At 40.6% G+C, this 19,093-nt stretch overlaps 1 protein-coding gene across 1 annotated transcript in view; it reads left to right on the forward strand.

Moving 5' to 3' along the window:
• Ryr3 (ryanodine receptor 3) overlaps window positions 1-19,093 on the forward strand; it is a 506,993-nt gene that overhangs the window by 330,757 nt on the left and 157,143 nt on the right. The window contains exon 39 of the mRNA XM_051183787.1: window positions 18,086-18,359. Coding sequence (XP_051039744.1) covers window positions 18,086-18,359 — 274 coding nt within the window. The remainder of the gene's footprint in view (window positions 1-18,085; window positions 18,360-19,093) is intronic.

Genomic DNA, 19,093 nt, shown 5'->3' on the forward strand with positions numbered 1-19,093 from the left:
TGTCACTACTTAGATGATATACCAAAATAATTTTTAAAAAAGTTAGGGAATTATAGTAAATTGGCAATTTACCAAATACATCCATAAATGGTTACTGATGTTCCTAACATATGTTAGCATTCTGGGTTTTTTTTTTTTTTCAGTTAGCATTTTTTTTTTCAGTTGAAGGAAATAGATAGGACTCAGAAAAATCCAGAGATACTAGGTCAGTGATTCTTCTTCCCATCTTGGATCCAGAAAGTGTTCCTGGCTACTGACTGATGCAAATCTGAGATAACTAAATCAAATCAAGTGAAGCTATGGCTTCACTTCAGGTGTCTACCCTTCCCTAGTACCTTGCTGTCTCCTACATCTGAGATTAATAACTGTGGGAGTGGTCATTTGTGAAGCAAGTCAGAGCCCAATGCCATTCAGAATTTTAACACTGAAAAAGTCAATGAAGCCAAAGATTTGAACTGGAAATCAATAGGTAAGTTGGTGGTGACCCTTCTCCGCCTCCTCCCCCCCCCAGACTTGCTTCTATGAGCTGTTAGTGTGGATCAGATGGGCTCAGGAAAGAGAAAACCAAACTGTTCTAGAACTCATTTGAATTCTGCTAAGTAGCTCTGTGTAAAAGAGATTTGCTTAAATCAACTGCAGGCCATGGCATCAATGAAAACTATTACAGTATTATCAAAGAGCTATGTGATAATGAAATGATATAGCGGCAGCCCATCATACTAGGTCACATTTTTATGTCTCTGTCTAGCACATCCCTAAGAGAGCCCTTGCACAATACGACTGGACTGCAAGCTGCAGTTAAAACTGGATTTCCTTAAATATAACTATGTAGCTGTAGCAACTGAGTTGTTTCTCCAGAAGAGATCAAACAGCTGTTCCTGTTGAATTCTCAAGTTAAGAAAATGAAAATCAGCCATCATATTGTACAGATGAAATGAGGTGCACTTACGCCTTTCCCAAGGGAGATGGTGTTCCTCATCTTCTCTGTATAAAGAAATGTCCCAAGGATATTATGCTCTCAAGCAATGCAAGCAAAGGAGGCAGAGTCCCCTGCCCCCTGCTGTCATTAGAGACCTTGTGCTGACCCATTGTAATTCATCTGTGGGGAGCAGTGTTAAGAACTGGGTATAGGGATGGGTCTGAAAGGAAGTGGCCTGTACTCTGTCCTCAGCCTGTGTATGCATGAACTCTGCCTCTCACAGAGCTGACACTAACATTGCTGTCTCTGAGACACACTTGTTGTCCTCGGCTACTCTTCTGATAGAGACAAGACCAGAGATGTCTCTAGAGATGACTACAAATCCGTTAAGTCCCAAAGCTGCTACTTGGGGAAGCTTGTACCTTGTTACTGAATGCAATAACAACTTTAGGCCAAAATTCACTCCAGTTGAATGAATCCTACTGACCAGAGAACATGTTCTTTACAACTATAAGTCCTGGGCTCTGGCACAAATGAATGATGAGATCACCACACCTATGGTGACGGCTCTGTTTTGTTTTGTTTTGTTTTGTTTTGTTTTCCTTATAACTGTGTATTAGTCAGTTAAGGCTCACAAGCATGGAAAAGTGAGGCCAAGGATGTAAAGATGAAATTGGGTCTAGATAGATATCCCTTTCACTAATGACTCTGGATTGTGATACTAAAATACAGTCAAAATGGGGCTGGACAGATGGCTCAGTGGTTAAGAACACTAGCTGGTCTTTCTGGAGGTCCTGAGTTCAATTCCCAGCAACCATATGATGGCTCATAACATGAAGACAGAACAATGTATACAAAATAACTAAGTAATCATAGAGCCCTCATCTAGTAACTGATGGAAACAGAAGCAGACACCCACAGCTAAACACTGAGCAAAACTCCTGGAATCCAGTTGCAGAGAGGGAGGAGCGATAAGAAAAAGGGTCAAGACCAGGCTACAGAAACCTACGGAGACAGCTGACCTGAAATAGACCCCAAGACTGATAGCTGGGAAACCAGCATTATACCGACTCAGACCCCCTAAATGTGGGTCTCAGTTAGAAGGCCTGGGCTGTCTAAGGGATCTCTGACAGTGGAACCAGGATGTATCCCTAGTACACAAAAGGACTTTGGGAGCACATGGAGAGATACTCCCTTAGCCTAGAGGCCCCAGTTTATCAGAACAGTGTTCTCGTTTGCTATATAAGGCTTGGTCCTGGAATTGCAAAGATGGAGGGTTTAGACACTTTATCCTGTGTCTATCACTTCTCACAATAAGAGTATGCAGCACACAATCTAATGCCTATTTTGTAGTTACAGAAGCTGAAGTAAAGACAAATTATCCAATGCAAACCATATAGCAGGGGCATTGGCCTTCACATTGATATGCCTGTATGTATTATGTGCAAGCAAGCATCATGTCCCCTGCAAGCAGAGGCTCTGAAACTCTTGTAGAACTAAATCATTGGTTTGCTCCACAGTAGTAAAGTGTCTCCAGTGTACAGGGCTCCAGAGTTAGATAGCCTGGTCTTAAGTTCTTGCTCTGCTTCACTTCTGCAAGGGTAAACACATGATGGCTTTATGCCTCAGTTCTTACCTATAATGTGAAAAGAGATTAAATACTTACCTCACCAGGTCACTGTAAGAATTAAATTCTTTAGTATATGCGAAGTATCTTAAAGTGTATCTGGCACAGTGTTTAATTTTGACTGGTTTGGGTTCCTAAAATATTTGGTGATTACCTGCCATAAATTCAGGCACTGTTTGGGGCACCAGTGAAATCTGTTTCTGAAAGCCTTTCAATCAAGGATCTCACTTAACCCTGCTGAAAGGAGACATTGGGGCCATAGAAACAGAAATGCTCTGGGGGAAGCAACTTAAAGAGTGGCAGACAGTACGGTGCCTCACATGATATCAACAGGCCATGTACAAATATGGAATGTACAAATATGTTGAGTGGAAAAGGAAAATGCTGGTTACAGATGGGGTTAAGCTTCCATCAGGAAATGAGGATTATTGGAGTGGAACCAGAATGATCACAATAGTCCTTGAAAGGGACTGGGGATGGCAGAAAAAAAAAAAAAAGAACTAGAGAAACCCATATAGGAGAAGGACTTGGGGTTGGAACTCATTGTATTGGGTCCCTGGCAGGAGCTTGACAATCAGAGGTATTAAACAGGAACGCCTGAAGTGCATGTAATCAATGGCGGGACCTCTATGTTGGCGATCTGTGTTTTAGAGCAAGAAGAAAGTCTCGGGAGATAGAAACTGTAACATAACCTGAGTGTGTCCTTTGGACCTGGTACTGTCCTGTATAATTTATGTCACCTGCCTTGACTTTTTCCTCACAACAAGCAACCAAGCGCAGTGACCCCCCCCCCCGCTTCCCATTTTACACATTAGGTATTTAGACCTGAGTAAAGATGGTAGGCTCAAGCTGCCCAGTCCCCTGTGATACTGTCTCAGCTTCATCCTCATTTCAGGTGTTTCTCCATGTTAGTCACTGCTCTATTGCTGTGAAGAGACACCATGACCAAGGCAACTTTAAGAAGGAAAGTATTTAATTGGGGGCTTGCTGACAGTTGAGGGTGAGTGAGTTCACCGCCATGGTAGAGGGGAGCATGGTGGCAGACAGACGGGCTTGGCACTGGAGCAGGAGCTAAAAGCTTACATCCTGATCCACAAGCTGGAGATAGAGAGCACAAGGCTGGGTCTGGCACGGGCTTTTGGAACCTCAAAGCCCGCTCCTAATGACACACCTTCTCCAACAAGGCCACACTTCGTCCTTCCCTACACAGTTCCACAAAGGAGCAGGCAGGTGTTCAAAGACCTGAACCTCTGAGGCCCTTTCTCATTCACACTGCCACATGTCCCTTCCCCCAGTCAGATCAGCAAACACTCTGTCCCTCCTGGGCTCTTCTCCCTGTCGCATCATCATCATCAGTCATGTAATCGCCTGTACATTTTGAGAAAGTGATTATGAGGCTGGATGACTGATTTCAGAAACAACAGGCTAATTATCTCCTTGTGATGGATGAGACCCCAGGGAGCCGGAGAGCAGAGTCTGGCTGGAATGTTGGAGTACAGTTTCACTGGTGGCTCCGTAGTGCTGCTTCTGACTTGGAAGAAGTACCCAGGTGGTGAGGAAAGCAGGGCAGTGTTTGAGCACACTTGTTTCTACCCGTGCATGCGTGAGGCTCTGATGCAGTCTGTCTAGTTATCTATCCTACTTGACTAGCTCCAGGTCAACAAGAGATAAAGAACACCCAGGGTTGGCTTCTGGTTTTCACAGACTTGCTTATGAACATGCACACACACATACACACACACACACACATACACGTACCCACACACACAAACTCATACATGTACACAAGCACACATACACTCCCAAGAAAGCAGAGGGAGGGAAATTTAGAGACAGATTTAGCACATATACACAGCAGCCACATGACTACATACAGTCTTTCCTGAAAGCTAGGCTCCGAAGTGGCCAGGCCAGTGTGGCAGTTTAGTGCAGTCCACACACAGCCTTCTGTGAACAGTCCAAAACCTCCACATCCCACTCTTAGCTCTCACTGCTTTGGGTGCCTTATCAGACCAGCTACTTACAAGAGCCCACTTCCACTCACTAAATTGAAATAGTTCTTTAACAAATGGTAAAGTGAGGGTTAAGCTAGTAAGGGCTATGATGATGGGGAAATTTGGTCACCCCTGCCTCTGTCTTTGCTGTTTTTGTGTGATGATTATGAAGATTAAACGCTAATTCAGGTGTAGAACTTAATACATTGCTGAACACAGAGAAAATGCTAGATAAACTGTGGCTATTATCATTGCAATGAGGAGAGTCATAACTGGCAAGGTGCTGAAACGCTTGCCCCAATCCTAGGCTAGGGAAGCCAGCATAGACAAAACAAGTATGTATGTCCCAAAAGCACTTGGAGAGCTAGGGCATGCGCTGCTGCTGTGAGCCCTCAGCCAGCCTCACAGCACCAGCGGATGTTCTTTGTGGTCCAGTAACACACATTAAGCAGGGCAGTTTCCTTGCTTCCCAAGAACAATTCCCAGAGTCTTTAAAGGCTTTTCTTGCATGTCAGACACCTTGAAATGTCATTCTCAGTGATAATCCATAGTACCTGTGTTCTTGTTTAATAAGGTAAACTTGCCACAACTGTAGTAGATCCTGAGTCAGAGAAACACTGGGAAAGCACAGAGAAATTGGCCTGATGAATTTCCCTAAAGTCAAATCCTTGAAATCTATGGACTTAACTTTCCCTGCCCTTCCCCATGGCCAAGCAGTAGATAGTTGACCATTTTGTAAGATTGGCCTGAAGAAGCTCCAGGACAGAGAGCAGAGAGGATACAAGTCCCTTCCCTGGTAAACTTGGGAAGCTGATTGGGAGATGTGACTGTGCAGTATGACCTCCCACAAACAGTTTCCTCCCCACCCGCAGCCAGGACAGTCATCACAAAGGCCATGGCATTCCCCCAGCTCATCTCCTTCATAGAGGTGACGAGTGGTGTGCACCCACACTTTGATAATAGCCACTTCCTGCCATCAGGAACTGCTAGAATTCTGAGATTTTGTTTTATTTCTTCAATCGCAGGTTTTACTTGTAGGAAAAGCAAGCTGAATAACATTGAAATTGGACACTAAAAGTGGTAGTAAAATTCTTGCTGCTTACCCATTTAGCCCAGTGAAGCCACAGGCTTTCATTTACCGCTTGAATAAATTAGTGACACACTTCCAAGAGCACAGTGCATCACATAGACATATACTTGTAGAAGCAGACAGAGATACAGAGAGGTAGATGACTTGTCTGAGGACACACAGCTGGCCCTACCCAGTGCTCTTGTTTCTATACCACAATCTTCAAGAGGAATTTTATAGGGTGATTTTATTTTATTGGAAAAGAAAAATGAGGTTCTGAGAAAGCAATCAGCTGAGCGTATCAGGAAAAGAACTATCGCTTTATGGGTTTTAGGATTTTACATCTGAATCTATTTCATGACTTATTAAGAGAGTGTCTAGACAGTAGGCATAATATAAGTTTAAGGTACTAATAAAAAGAACTTTTTCTGAGTGTTATGAAGATAAGCAATTTGAGATGATAAAGTACAAGGAACAGATTGTAGCAGCCTGGGGCACCACCTTTTGCCAACCATAATGCTAACTAAGGTCTTAGTCTCTGTGTGTTTCTCTTTTCTTCGTAAAAGGAAAATAACAAAGAAGGATTTGCTGAAATGTTCTGAAGCCTAGAAGCCCGCATCCACCTTGGCTTCTGCACTGAGTATTAAAAGCATAGGTTGTCCGAACTTCCTTTCCATATATATCATATCAATGCCTTTGGCAAGCAGGAAACAGAAAACCAGTTTGGGGAGAGCACCCAGAGAGGGACCACACCGACAGACATTACTGTGGGGTTAGAGATGGAGCTAGCCACTGTCATGGACTGACCCAGCAGCTGTGCTCACTCCTTCCACAGTCCCCCTTTCCAGTTTGGTTTTTAGACTAGCAATGGCCTGCCAGCTATAGTCTGGACCTTAAGACCACTCCTTACCAAGTCCAAAGAATGAAAAAAATAGCTTCTCCTGATGTTCTAAACAAGGGTTCCGAGACCACTTTTGATTGATCGGAAAAGTTGGTTATAAGCCATGATTCAACAGTAACTTTGACCTCAAAAATAGTAGATTCTGGTTAACTCAAGTTAACAGAACCTATGTTTGAAATACAGCGGGGTCCTTTGGGAATATAAGGCATAAAAGTAGAGACGGATCCTGCACAAAACAGAAATGCTGCTAAGACAGAAGAGCCAGGTGAGGTCTGCCAGATGGTGTGTATGTTGTCTATCAACAACAGCATCCCCACTTACTCAGTGGTTGGTCTCAGTGGCGATGTAGGCTGCAATAGCTCTTGATGTTCAGAGGTAGAGGGAAAGCAGGCTGCGTGAAAGACCTAGTGAGCGCTATGTATGATTCCTCTGTGTTGTTCATCAATCTGTAACAGCTCTACAATAGGTATTCTCTATGTTAATGTTAATTCTAGCTTGGCCTTAAACTCTGAGCCAGTTGGATGGGGACCTCAGCTTTGTCAACAACCTCACAGTCTTAGCCCCAAAAAAGGAGTTTTAAAAAAAAATCCTCCACCCAAAACCTAGAATCAGTTCAGTAAAGAAGCATCCTACTTGCTTCTGTGGCAAGTTACCATAAGCCTGCCAGCACCACAAAGAGCACAAATTTATTACCTTAGTTTCAGAGGTTACAAGACTAAAGTGACTGAGCAGGATTACATTCCTGGAGAGTCATTTCTTGCTTTTTCCATCTTCTTAGAGGACCACTGCATCCTTTGGCTAGTGAACAGCTCTACTAGGACCTCTGACTCTGTCATTCTTTTCTGCCTCTCTTGCCTCTTCTTTCAAAGACTCTTGAGATGAAATGAACCCCCAAACCATCCTCAATAATAATCCCTCAGAATCTTCCACTTAGTCACATCTGCAGAGTCCTCTTTGATGTGTACGGTAACACAACTTGTACAAATTGGTATATGTACATCTTTTCACAGTTGGAGATCCATTGTTCAATCTGGAAACAATAGGAAAGAAGAAAGCAGAGTTCTAAATGTAATCTCTACCACCACCACGACCACAGTCCCTCAAGCCAGGACCTACAGAAGCTGGTGTCAACTGCTGCAATAGTCCTAGCATCCCCAAGTCCTAGCTGTTCATTTTGTTAAACTGAAAATAGATATTTTTTTCATATAATATATTCTGATTATGGTTTCCTCCCCATCCCCAGCTCCTCCCAGTTTGTTCCCACTTTCCCACCAGCCAAATCCACAGTTTTTCTTTTTCTTTCTCTTTAGAATACAAACAGGCATCTAACATTTGGAAATTAGCCACACCTGTTCATACTTTCAGACTGTCTATAGATGACTTTCAATCCCCTGGAATTTTAAAATAGGTGCACATCATTTAAATGAACATAATTTTTCCATTGTACTGCAAACATTATAAATCATTTTCTAAGTTTAAACTAAGTACAATACAATTTCGTTTATTTCTTTCCCTCTATGTAATTGGAATTTTTTTCTCTTCTGAGCTGACCCAGATGTAAGAATACTCAGACTTTTAGCAGCACAGGTGTGGGATTTGCTTTGCCAGTGGCCAACCTCTACCCTTTGATAATAAGCATGTAGTTCATCGAGTGAGGACCATTTGGTTTGTCATCTATATTTGGAAAGAGATGAAAATGTATATCCTGAGGAGTATTTGAAAGTTCCAGACTCCTGCAGCCTTAGCATGGAAACATGCCCTGTGGGAGCAAATGACCCTTCTTTTGTGGTGGCTGGTATTGGAAGCTGGTTGTTTGACTACTTAAAGGAAAGGTCATGTGACAATGGTTGATGACCAGGGAGTTTTCTTGTAAGGGTCACATGTGAATAGCTTAGAGCTCTGAAATCAAAGAAGCAGGTTATAAAATGACTGGTGGGGCAGTAAACAACTGAATCAGACACTCCCAAATGATGCACTATGCTGAGCTCTTAATAGGAAGACACTCTAATCTTGTTTCTGTACAAAATGTATGACAGTATGACTAGTCCAAAAGTCCAGGAGTTAAGAAGACATCGTCTTCTAAGATGTTCCCTTGTCTTCTAAGATTTCCCCTAGCCATCAAGTCTTTCTAGGCAATACAGTACATTGAGCATATTGGCATTCTGTATTAGCTTGAATAATCATTTTAACTGTGGCATATAGGTCTTATATTAGAGAAAACTGCCTATCTATAATTACACTAATCACAAAAATTGAGTGAATTAGAATGTTAATAGTAATAATCTCATCAGGGAAATCACAATTCTCTTCCCTCAATGTTTTGTTCAACAATTGCTTTATTTTGCTCTTCACACAACAGAGACTTGGTTACACATCTCCCTTTGTTCCTCCCTTCCTCTATTCCATTCTTCTTGGAGGAAGTATTATTGCTTTCCGAAGGCTCCATGAAATGAACCATAAGTGCACTTAGCAGCTCCCTGATGAAGTGATGGAAATCTGAAGTCTGAACCATTCTGATGAAGACTTTATTATCTTATTTTACTTAGTAAATTGTTTTTTTTAATTCTTGACAATTCTATTCACATATACAATGAATATAATCATATCTACCCAATTTCTTTCTTGCTGCTCACCCTGCATGTCCCCCCAACATGTCTCCCTACTGTCTTTTTTTCTTCTTTCTAGAGGTTTATTTTATTTTTTTATGTCTTTGTGTTGATATATGCACCTAAGTGCCAGTGCTCACAGAAGCCAGGAGGATCAGATGCCACTAAGGATGGAGTTACAGGTGGTTCTGAGTCTAAGAACTGAGCTCAGGTCCAGTACAAGAGTAGCATGTGCTCTCAACCATTGTGATAGCTCACTGTAACTCCCCTCTTTTTTATTTCTTTTCTGTTTTTTATGAGGGAGCCTTGTTTTGTTTTAGATAACTCACAAAGTTCAGTTAGTGCTGCTACAGGTGTGTGGGCATAAGGCCACCCACTGGAGCAAAGGGAAATTATCAGTGGGAACACCCCCCCCCAAAAAAAAAGAATGATTCTTCCCTTCTCCAGGAGCAATCAACTGACAATGGGTCTTCATTAAAAGGTGGGACCTGGAGCATACCTCCACTATCTCGGCCAGAACTGAGGCTTGGTGGTTTGATCTAGTGCAAATAACCACAGCTGTGATTATGGTAAATTATAATTCATGTTGGTGGCAGCCATGTCATATCTTGAAGATAGCATTTGATTGTACTCCTCCTCATCCTCTAGCTCTTCCACTCATTATACACCCTCTCCCATAACATTTCCTGAACCATGGTGGAGGGCAGAGTATTTAATGAAAATATCCCATTTAGGGCTGAGCACTCGGTCTCTTCTTCTCAGTCTTTTGAGCAGTTATTAATCTCTGCATTAACTGCTGCCCACTGCACCAGGAAGCTTTTGTGGCCAAGGTGGAGCCACCCAGGTTTATGGGTATAAACATAAATATTTACAAGCTAATTTGACATGTCCAGATACCTTACACATATTATTGAATTTCCTCAACTAAGGTCCTATGAGTGTTCTGAAATGGTTTCATAGAGGTTCTTAACTCAATCTTGGGTAACTGGCAAGTCCCCATAAAGTAGCATTTGATTAAGAAGCTAATTTAGAAGTGGCACAAAAGGAGGTAACTTGGTTTTTAGTCAAGGACAGTCAGAAACATGTGCATAATAATGTATCCTGGCTCCTGGAATCTCACTGATGCTACAATGAAGCCCCTGAAGCTTACAGCCGTGGCTTCTATTACTACTGAGATGACCTGCATTGATGAAGATATGCTGATGTTGACATTGAAGAATTAAGTCCTCCATGCCCTACATGCAGCCTGCCCATTCCTCATGTGCCCCATGTGGACTACAGAACCAGCCAAATATAGCCACACAGCTACTGCATAGGACAGGCCCAGCCCCTCCCTTCTCTGAAGATGATTGATCTTAAATCCAAACTTAGCCCAATTAAGGGGAAAACTTTCAGAGTCCTTCAAGCTAGTAGAGAGCACTTTAGTGCCCTGTGAATAATGGTCAGAGCCCTTAACCTCCAGGATTCAATTTTCAAAATAATCACTCTTTAATCCTCACTCTATTTCTCAATATGAGGAGACCTACTCTCTTGCACTCACCACTAATCCATCCAGAAGCAAGCAGCGAAATATCCTTCAACTGTAGTTGCTAGATGAAGGGCTTGGCTCACTGATTATAATCATACAGTCTTGTGGAGTGGGGTTCACCTGAGCTGGAGGAAAAGCTTTACTTTCCAGGGATGGTCTTTGTTTCATAATAGACTCTGTCCATCCATCAATGAATATCAAAGTATTTGTTTGGGGGGATCTTTACATTCCTAAATATTACATATGGTCTTATAGCTTTAACCCAGGCTGTTTACATCTATCAGTATTTACGTAGAAATTGAAACTGCAATATTTTATAATATTATCAACTCATCTAAATATATTGTAATATACATCTACATACTAAATAATGTATTTACATAAAAACAACTACATCTCCTTTTGAAAAGAACTAAAGAAATAATGTGCTTTATCTTTTATTATTTATTATCTGAAAAACAGCTAGATTTCACAAAAAAAAATGAAGAAAGTGGTCCCATACAGAAATATAATTGGGAGAGAACTAATAAATCAATAGCTTATTGGTATAGTTGTGGGAAGTCTTTCCTAATCACTGAAGAGTAGGTTCTCAAAAGTTACTTTATATATGGAAATTTAAATAATTTAGTTTTATGCTTCATTACATAATTGACAACTTCCACAAAAGAGTCAATTTTTTTAAGAGGGGTAGCCCCTGGTAGATGACCACAACCCAATGGAAGGCCATATATCCAAGAATATAAGGCAGCATAAATTGGACTTAATGGGTTTTGAAAAAAAGAGGGTGAAAACACAACGTTTGGTAAGTAAGGATGAGGAGGAGGGTGGACATAGTAAGAGTAAGAGGATGGAATAAATAAAATCAAAACACATGGTACCTCAACTGAAATAAAGACCATTGGGCTAGATTGCTTGTTGATTGGCACTACCACATATGGTTTTTTTTTGTTGTTGTTGTTGTTGGTTTTTTTTTTTTTAGCTTCATGCATTGTTTTATGGAAATCATTATTTTCTTGACTAATAAAGAGTTATCAGTTATTGACACAGTTCACTATAAAATATTTTCAAATAACATTTGCTAATATCAATAATTTAATCAGGGGATCTTTAAGTGTTGAGAAGCTATCAAAGCTCACAGTGGCAGATAATTGCCTGCCAGAATTCTGGTTTTCACTTGAAATTCAAATTTACTTATTGGCAGTAAGCACTATCATTTAAAGTGAAAAACATTTCTTTTTGGAGAAAATATGTTCTCTAAGACCAATTAGCTACAGGTTATTTTTCTTCTTATTTAAATGGCATTTCATCAAATGAATGGCTAGTTTAACTGGTAACTCAACCACACACAAATGTTTTTCCTCAAGAAAAAAACACTGAATGCTGATGTACACCTTTGTGTACATCACCTTTATGATTATCACCATTGTTTCTGCAGGATTAAATGATATCATCTTGAGAGTTTTATTGATAAGAGTCTCAGTTCTTCATTCAAGATATTCTGATGTAAAATTGGCTGTTTTCCCAGGCAGGTAATAAGGAACATGTTAAGTCTTGCTGACTTCTTTGTTTCCATAGGCTAACACTTTTGCCTATCATTTCTTCTCTACTATCATTGTCAATGTAAGTGTAATTAAAACAGCAAATAATATCTTTGAATTGTTGCCATCTTCCAAACCACCAAAAGAATTCTGAGTCCCCTAATCTGTAGTTTACACTTTCACAAGTACCATTCTTTATAGTAGTAATAGTTAATATTTATAAGTATGTTCCTGGCATTGTTTATGCACTGATTATTTTAATTGTTATATGTTCAGATATACAGAAGCCATAACACATAGAAGACATGTTTCTTTTAATACAGATTTTTTATTATTTTTGGTAATATTATCCATGGGTACTATATTTTCATTTACACCTCTTTCTTCCCTGTTGGTGAAAATTTTCTCATGTCCCACCTAGGTCACACCATTGCTTCAGTCCCAAATGAGCACACAAAAACTTATATTAATTATAAAACTGTTGGCCAATAACTAGCACTTCTTACTGGCTAGCTCTGTTTTAAATATTAACCCATCTCTATTAATCTATGTATTTCCATGTGGTCTTATCTTACTGGAGAAGGATGCAGACCTCATTCCTTTGGCGGCTACATGTCGTCTATTCTTTAGTGGGCTCTCTCTGCCTACCTTTCCCAGAATTCTCCTTGTCCTAGTCCCACCTATCTTCCCTCCTCATTGGTCACAGGTTTTTATTCATCAACCAATAAGAGAAACATATTTACAGAAGGACATCACCCATCACTTCCCCTCTGAAATTCCTCCTGTATCCCACACTCCCTCCCAAATTCATGACCTCTTTATTATTATTATTTATACATACATATGTATATTTGAATACAACCTGCTGAGTCCATTTAGTGTTTCCAGTATGTACATGTGTTTAGGGCTGACTACTTGGGGACTGGAGATTCTCTCAGGGGGCTTGTCCCTAGAGAAAACTTAATCTCCCTCTTTCCACAGCCATTAATTACTTGTAAGTAATGCTTCATATAGTGGTAGAGCTCCATGAGCCTGCTCCCATTCATGTTGGCATATTGACTGGTGTTGTCATCAGTCAGGTCTTGTTTAGGTAACCATATTATTGAGAGTTCATGAGTATAGCTGTTCTGTCATACATAAAAGGCACTATTTAACGGTAGATATCATTGTCCTCTGCCTCTCACAATCTTTCTGCTCCCTCTTCTGTTATGTTCCCTGGGACTTATGTGTAGAGATTGTGTTGTAGAAGTATTAGTTAGGGCTGGACACCCCCACAGAGTTCCCTGCATATTGACCAATTGTAGACCTCTGTGATAGTGCCTATCTGCTACAAGAAAGATTTTCTTTGATGAAGGTAATGATTAACATTTACCTGTAGGAATAAAGATAAATATTTAGAATTTGGAAATTATACTGTTTAGGAAAGTGGCAATAATAGTAAGTTTACCTCTAGGGTCCTTGACCTCACCAGCAATGAGTACTTGGCTTTGTTTGTTGTAACAAGTATGAATCCCTTTCTATTGAGTGGGTCTGAAGTCCCACTCAATACATGGCCGTTGGTTACTACTAAAATATAAGTGCCATTACTGCACACTGTGGGATATCCTGTCAAGCTCATTGTTGTGGATCACAGACTTTACAGCTAAGAAGGACTATTGATTGCCTTTTTCCCTTGGCAGCTTGCATAGCACCTTCTAATAATATGAGAGCTAGTCTTCAGGGAGGAGGGTTCTAGGTCAGCATGAGCTTCAGTCCTCCAGGTTCCATGTCCTAAGTATTTGCTATCTTCAACACTAGGGTCTACCTTCAAGTACTGGGAAGGAACCAAGGACAATTCTCTCTCTTTCTCTCTCTCCTTCCCTCCATCCCTCCCTCTCCCTCTCTCTTTTTCTCTCTCTCTGTGTATGTGTCTAGCACATACACACACATATATTATATGTACAAACATATATATATGTATGTACGTATGTACATATATATAATATGTGTATATATATGTACACATATATATATGTGTGTGTATATATATATATATATACATATATATATATATATATATATATCAGAGTCCCTTGAACTCCCAGAGCAACAACAACTCAAAGAGACAAAGCCAAGTTAAGGAAATGCTAATACTTTGGTTTCGTGACTCTACAAATTTTCTATTGCAAAAGAAGTGCCTTGAGCGGATGATTCTACCTGATCATGGCTTCTCCTATGTGGCAGGGACTTTGATCCTGTGTATTATTTCTGTGGAGGATCTGGCCATTTATGGTGAGAACTACAGTTGTTTCATGCCAGAGTGTGTGTTTTAAAGGAAGTAATATTTATAGGACTATACAACTTGTATCAGGTTCAAGAGTTTCTGTATGTGTGTATCTTTCCTTTGTTCTTACTATCTTCACTAGGAGAAATAAGAATAGTTGCACCTGGGGAAACAGTTCCTTTTTTAATTTTACTTTTTAAAAAATTTCTGTACAATATATTTTTGTTGTGTTCTTTTCCCTCCCTTGACTCCGTTTAGATCCTCCCCACCTCCTTACCCACCCAGCTTCTTTTCTCCTCTCATGCAAAGGAAAACAACCAGAAAAAGCAAAAAATGAAAACCAAAACAGGTAAACGCCTGAAAGAAAGAAAAGAAAACCAGTAAGACAAAAAATTAACACAAAAAAATATACACATAAAAGCATGAAGTCTGTTTTTTACTCTGAGCATGGGGCCTGGCCTGGAATGTGATTGATAGTTCCAGTGACACTCCACTGAAGAAAACTGATTTTCCCTTTCCCAGGGGTATTAATTACAAAAGGCTTCTTGGTTATGGGTGCGACTTTGTGTCCAGTTCCCCTTCTTTGTGTTGGGTTTTCTGGTTTGAACCTGTGCAGGTCTTATGAATGCTATTACAGTCTCGGTGAGCCTATTTGTATATCAGCCCTGTTGGGTGGAAAATGCTGTTTTCCTGGAGTTGGCTGCCAACTCAACTCTGGCTCTTACAATGTTTCTGCTTCCTCATCCAGGTAGATCCCCAGGTAGACCTCCCTTCAGTAGGGAGGTTTTTTGTTTTTTGTTTTTTGTTTTTCTTTCTTTCTTTTTTTTTTTTCTGTTTGTTTGTTTGTTTGTTTTGGGTTTTGTTGTTTTTTTTTTCTTTTAATAAAATCCAATTAGGGCTGAGTGCTCCAAAGTCTCTCAAACTCTTTGCACTTTCCAGTTGTGGGTCTCCTTGTTAATTACCATCTCCTGCAAGAAGAAGCTTTTCTGACAAGGGCTGAGCAAGGCACTTGTGGGTGTAGCAGCAATATGTCATTAGAAGTTATTTCATTGCTAAATTATTTTAGCAGAATAATCGTAGTAGATTTTCCTCTAGGCCCATGACCTATCTAGTCTAATGTTTGTGGACTCTTTAGCCATATCAAGTATGGGTTTCATCTCATAGAATGAGCCTTAAATCCATTTAAAAAGTGACGCAACATTTGCGTCCCTTTTGCACCAAGATCATGCAGTACTGTAGTTCTCGGGGTTTGTATCTGAGTGATATTGATGATTACTTTTCTCCTCTGGTAGGGTACAAAGTACATCCCAGTGTCATGAATGCTAGTCATTAGGAATGAAAGTTCTAGTTAGACTTCACTTGATTTTTCCATGGTTTTTTGACTTAAGTATGCTGTTTCTTCAGCAATAGAGTCTTTCCATTGGGTTATAGAGAGTAACTAACAGCCTTGGTAATAGTTTGTGATGTTTGGAGGATCCTTTGGAACCCCTTTGCCAATGATTCAACTGGAAAATTGTTGAGAAAAGCCCAACAGAGCCCATTAATAACTTGTCCCTCCCCAGAGTACATATATTAACAGGTATTAGTGATAAGTCCCTATTAAACAAGGCCTTGGTTGAGAACCTCACACATGAATACTTATCTATATCACTCATACTCACTCTCCCACCTCAAACTTTTCCTAGGCCCTCTCTCCAAAATTCATGGTATCTCTGTAATCATTATTTTATACGCAATACAGAGAGAGAGAGAGAGAGAGAGAGAGAGAGAGAGATGCAACCTAGTATATCTATCGCTCTTATGTACTTGCTACATATATATATATGTGTGTGTATATATATATATACATATATATATATATATATATATATATAAAACCACCTGAGGTTGGACATCCTGTGTAGGAACTCATTTATAAAGAAAGCTCCCTCTCCCAGCAGGCACTGACTATCTGAAGCTCTTCATCTAAGAATGGAGCATATGGAATTCCCATCGTCCACATCAGCATGTCAACTGGGGTTGTGATCAACTGATGTTATGATTGGGCTTGTCTTGTTGACATATCCTGGTTATATTTTTCCTGTCATGCCTAGGGGGCATATCTAGATAAACACACCCTAAACCTCTTCCATGATATTCCCTAAGCCCTAGGTGTAGGGTCAGCAAGATCTTTTGACTGTGCTTCTCTCTAGCCTATGCATCCTTCCTTTTAATTGTTTCAGCTATGTCTCCTGCCTAAACCTGAAGCACCCATAGGGTTGATAGACACAGCAGTAAGCTAAATTAGTCCTGTACATCTAGGTCTTTTAGAGCTTTGGTGACTAAGTTCTATTTTTATACCCTGCGGTAGAGCCAAGAGTGTATGTGGAGCAGACATCTGCTATGTATAGTGATGTGGAGTAGAAAACTTAACTATTGGAAATGACATAGACTACAGAAAGTACCCATCTGAACGTATTCCTAACCCTTTCACTGGTGGATTCAATGACCCTTGTTGCCCCCCTTAGCTCATTTCATTACCTGGCCTGGATGAAGGGTTTGGTACCATCCTTAACTTCCAGGAGTGTGATGGCAGTGTGAGATATGGTTTTTAAGCAATGGTTCTCTCCCCCATTGTAGAATCTTCTGGAACTGTGTATATGATGGGAGGGGTGAGAATTGCCTAACCAGCTATTCCAGCATGTCTCCTTTCACCTCCTGATCAGCCTTTGCTTCTTAAGATCTTCCCAAAGCAAAGCCAGTCAGCAGTTTTCAGGGACCATTTGGTCCATCCACAAGACTCTTAGCTGGTCTCATTTTAGCTGATTTCCCCTGTACTTGTGGAACTGGCTGTGACCCCAAATAAATTCTAAACTCAATGCCATAGTGGCTTCTTTTCTTCCGTGTTTATGGAAGTAGTTCATGCTGCAGCATCAATCAACTCCGGCAAAAGTTTTGGTACAAAGAAGCCAATTCCATGTGTGATAGTCAGATTCCAGCCTCCAAGCCGTCAAACCTGGTCATGTCCTCTCAGCCCACTTCTATTCTCCTCCAAATATTTGTTATATTCATATCATCTAAAATAGTACTCTTGAATTGTTAGCTCTACTTAGTCCCTGCCATAGGATATCTCTAATATATTTAGAAGCAGTAATTGTGATGTTAAATACCAACATTTCACTTGCTTTACTCTAAAAAAGCACATGCCAATGCCTTACTCTCATGCTTTGACCCACCCAGAACAGCTACTGTGCACTCTGTCTCATGCCACTTGCAAGTACCTCCTTTGTAGCATTTATTGCATTGTTTTATACAATAACAATAAAATTTTATCACAAAATAAAAATGTAAAGAACTAGCTTATGAGTCCCTGAAGGCAAGGACAAGATCTTATTTGTTATTCAATTTTCAGTATGAATCCAAGCATTAATTGAGAATTGCATTTTTTTAGTATATAATTGTGATATTTTTATTGTGGTATAGATAGCTATATTCTACTTATTCTACTTTTATACATGTCATGATTCAACCTTAAAATAAGAAGAATTTTAACCTGAACCAGCAGTTGCTATGTCTTATAATTGAGGGAAGTGTCTGTACTGCCCAACTTGCTCTTCTCTGGGGTATCCATGGTTAATGGTTTCTCCTGTTCTCCTTCCAGCAACACTCAAGGAACTAGTCTCACAGACAATGATTCGCTGGGCCCAGGAGAACCAAATCCAGGATGCAGAGTTGGTGAGGATTATGTTCAACCTCCTCAGGAGGCAGTATGACAGCATCGGGGAGCTGCTACAGGCCCTGCGGAAGACCTACACCATCAGCCAGGCCTCTGTGAGCGATACCATCAACCTGCTGGCTGCCCTGGGCCAGATTCGGTCCCTCCTGAGTGTCAGGATGGGCAAGGAAGAGGAGCTTCTCATGATCAACGGGCTAGGGTAGGGTCACTCACAGCAAGTGCAGTCCACTAAAGAGAATGCTCTTTCTCTCCTTGCATTACAGCTTTGGCACATGGGCTGCCTCTGGAACATGAGATAGCATACTGCCTGTTATACAAGATGAAAGGGCATTACCAAAAGAAATGAACATAATTCTTAAAGACTCTTAAAACAATAGCCTACGTGGAGTCATGAAACAACTCTGGAGGAGAGAGCAGTATATTTAACTTGAGAAACAAGCTGGTCCCTGGAGATTTTGGCTAGGTGTCTTCTGAGGCTTTTGAGATATTCCTGGCTGGTCCTTTCTTCCCAATTCTAACTCATGAATCTGCCTCACAAACCATGTAGATAAGACAGCTCCTAGCAATTTCAGTGCCAGGGGGATTTCCTTTCATTGCAGAGCATAGAGGAGAAAGCAAGTGCCAGAAAGGTTCACTGGCCAACCTGCAATGTTACAGGATTAAAATCAAAAGCACCAGCCCTCCCCTCCTCATCCTTGGGCTGACAAGCTACAGAAGCATCACTAAGGACCAGGAAAGCGGTTTGGATGATTCTCAGGAGAGAAAGTGTGTGTGTGCATTCATTCCCCAAATTCATTTGCAAAGAGGAATATTATAACAGAAATGAAGAGACTTTTATGGGAAGGGAATGAGCTGCAGAAATAGCCCCTCCCCTCTCCAGCCAAGTTACAGACAATTGTTGCATCTCCAGATTTTTATTTGCCCAAGTTTCAA

Source organism: Phodopus roborovskii, unplaced genomic scaffold (genome assembly GCF_943737965.1).
Source record: "Phodopus roborovskii unplaced genomic scaffold, PHOROB, whole genome shotgun sequence".
Lineage (NCBI taxonomy): Eukaryota > Metazoa > Chordata > Mammalia > Rodentia > Cricetidae > Phodopus > Phodopus roborovskii.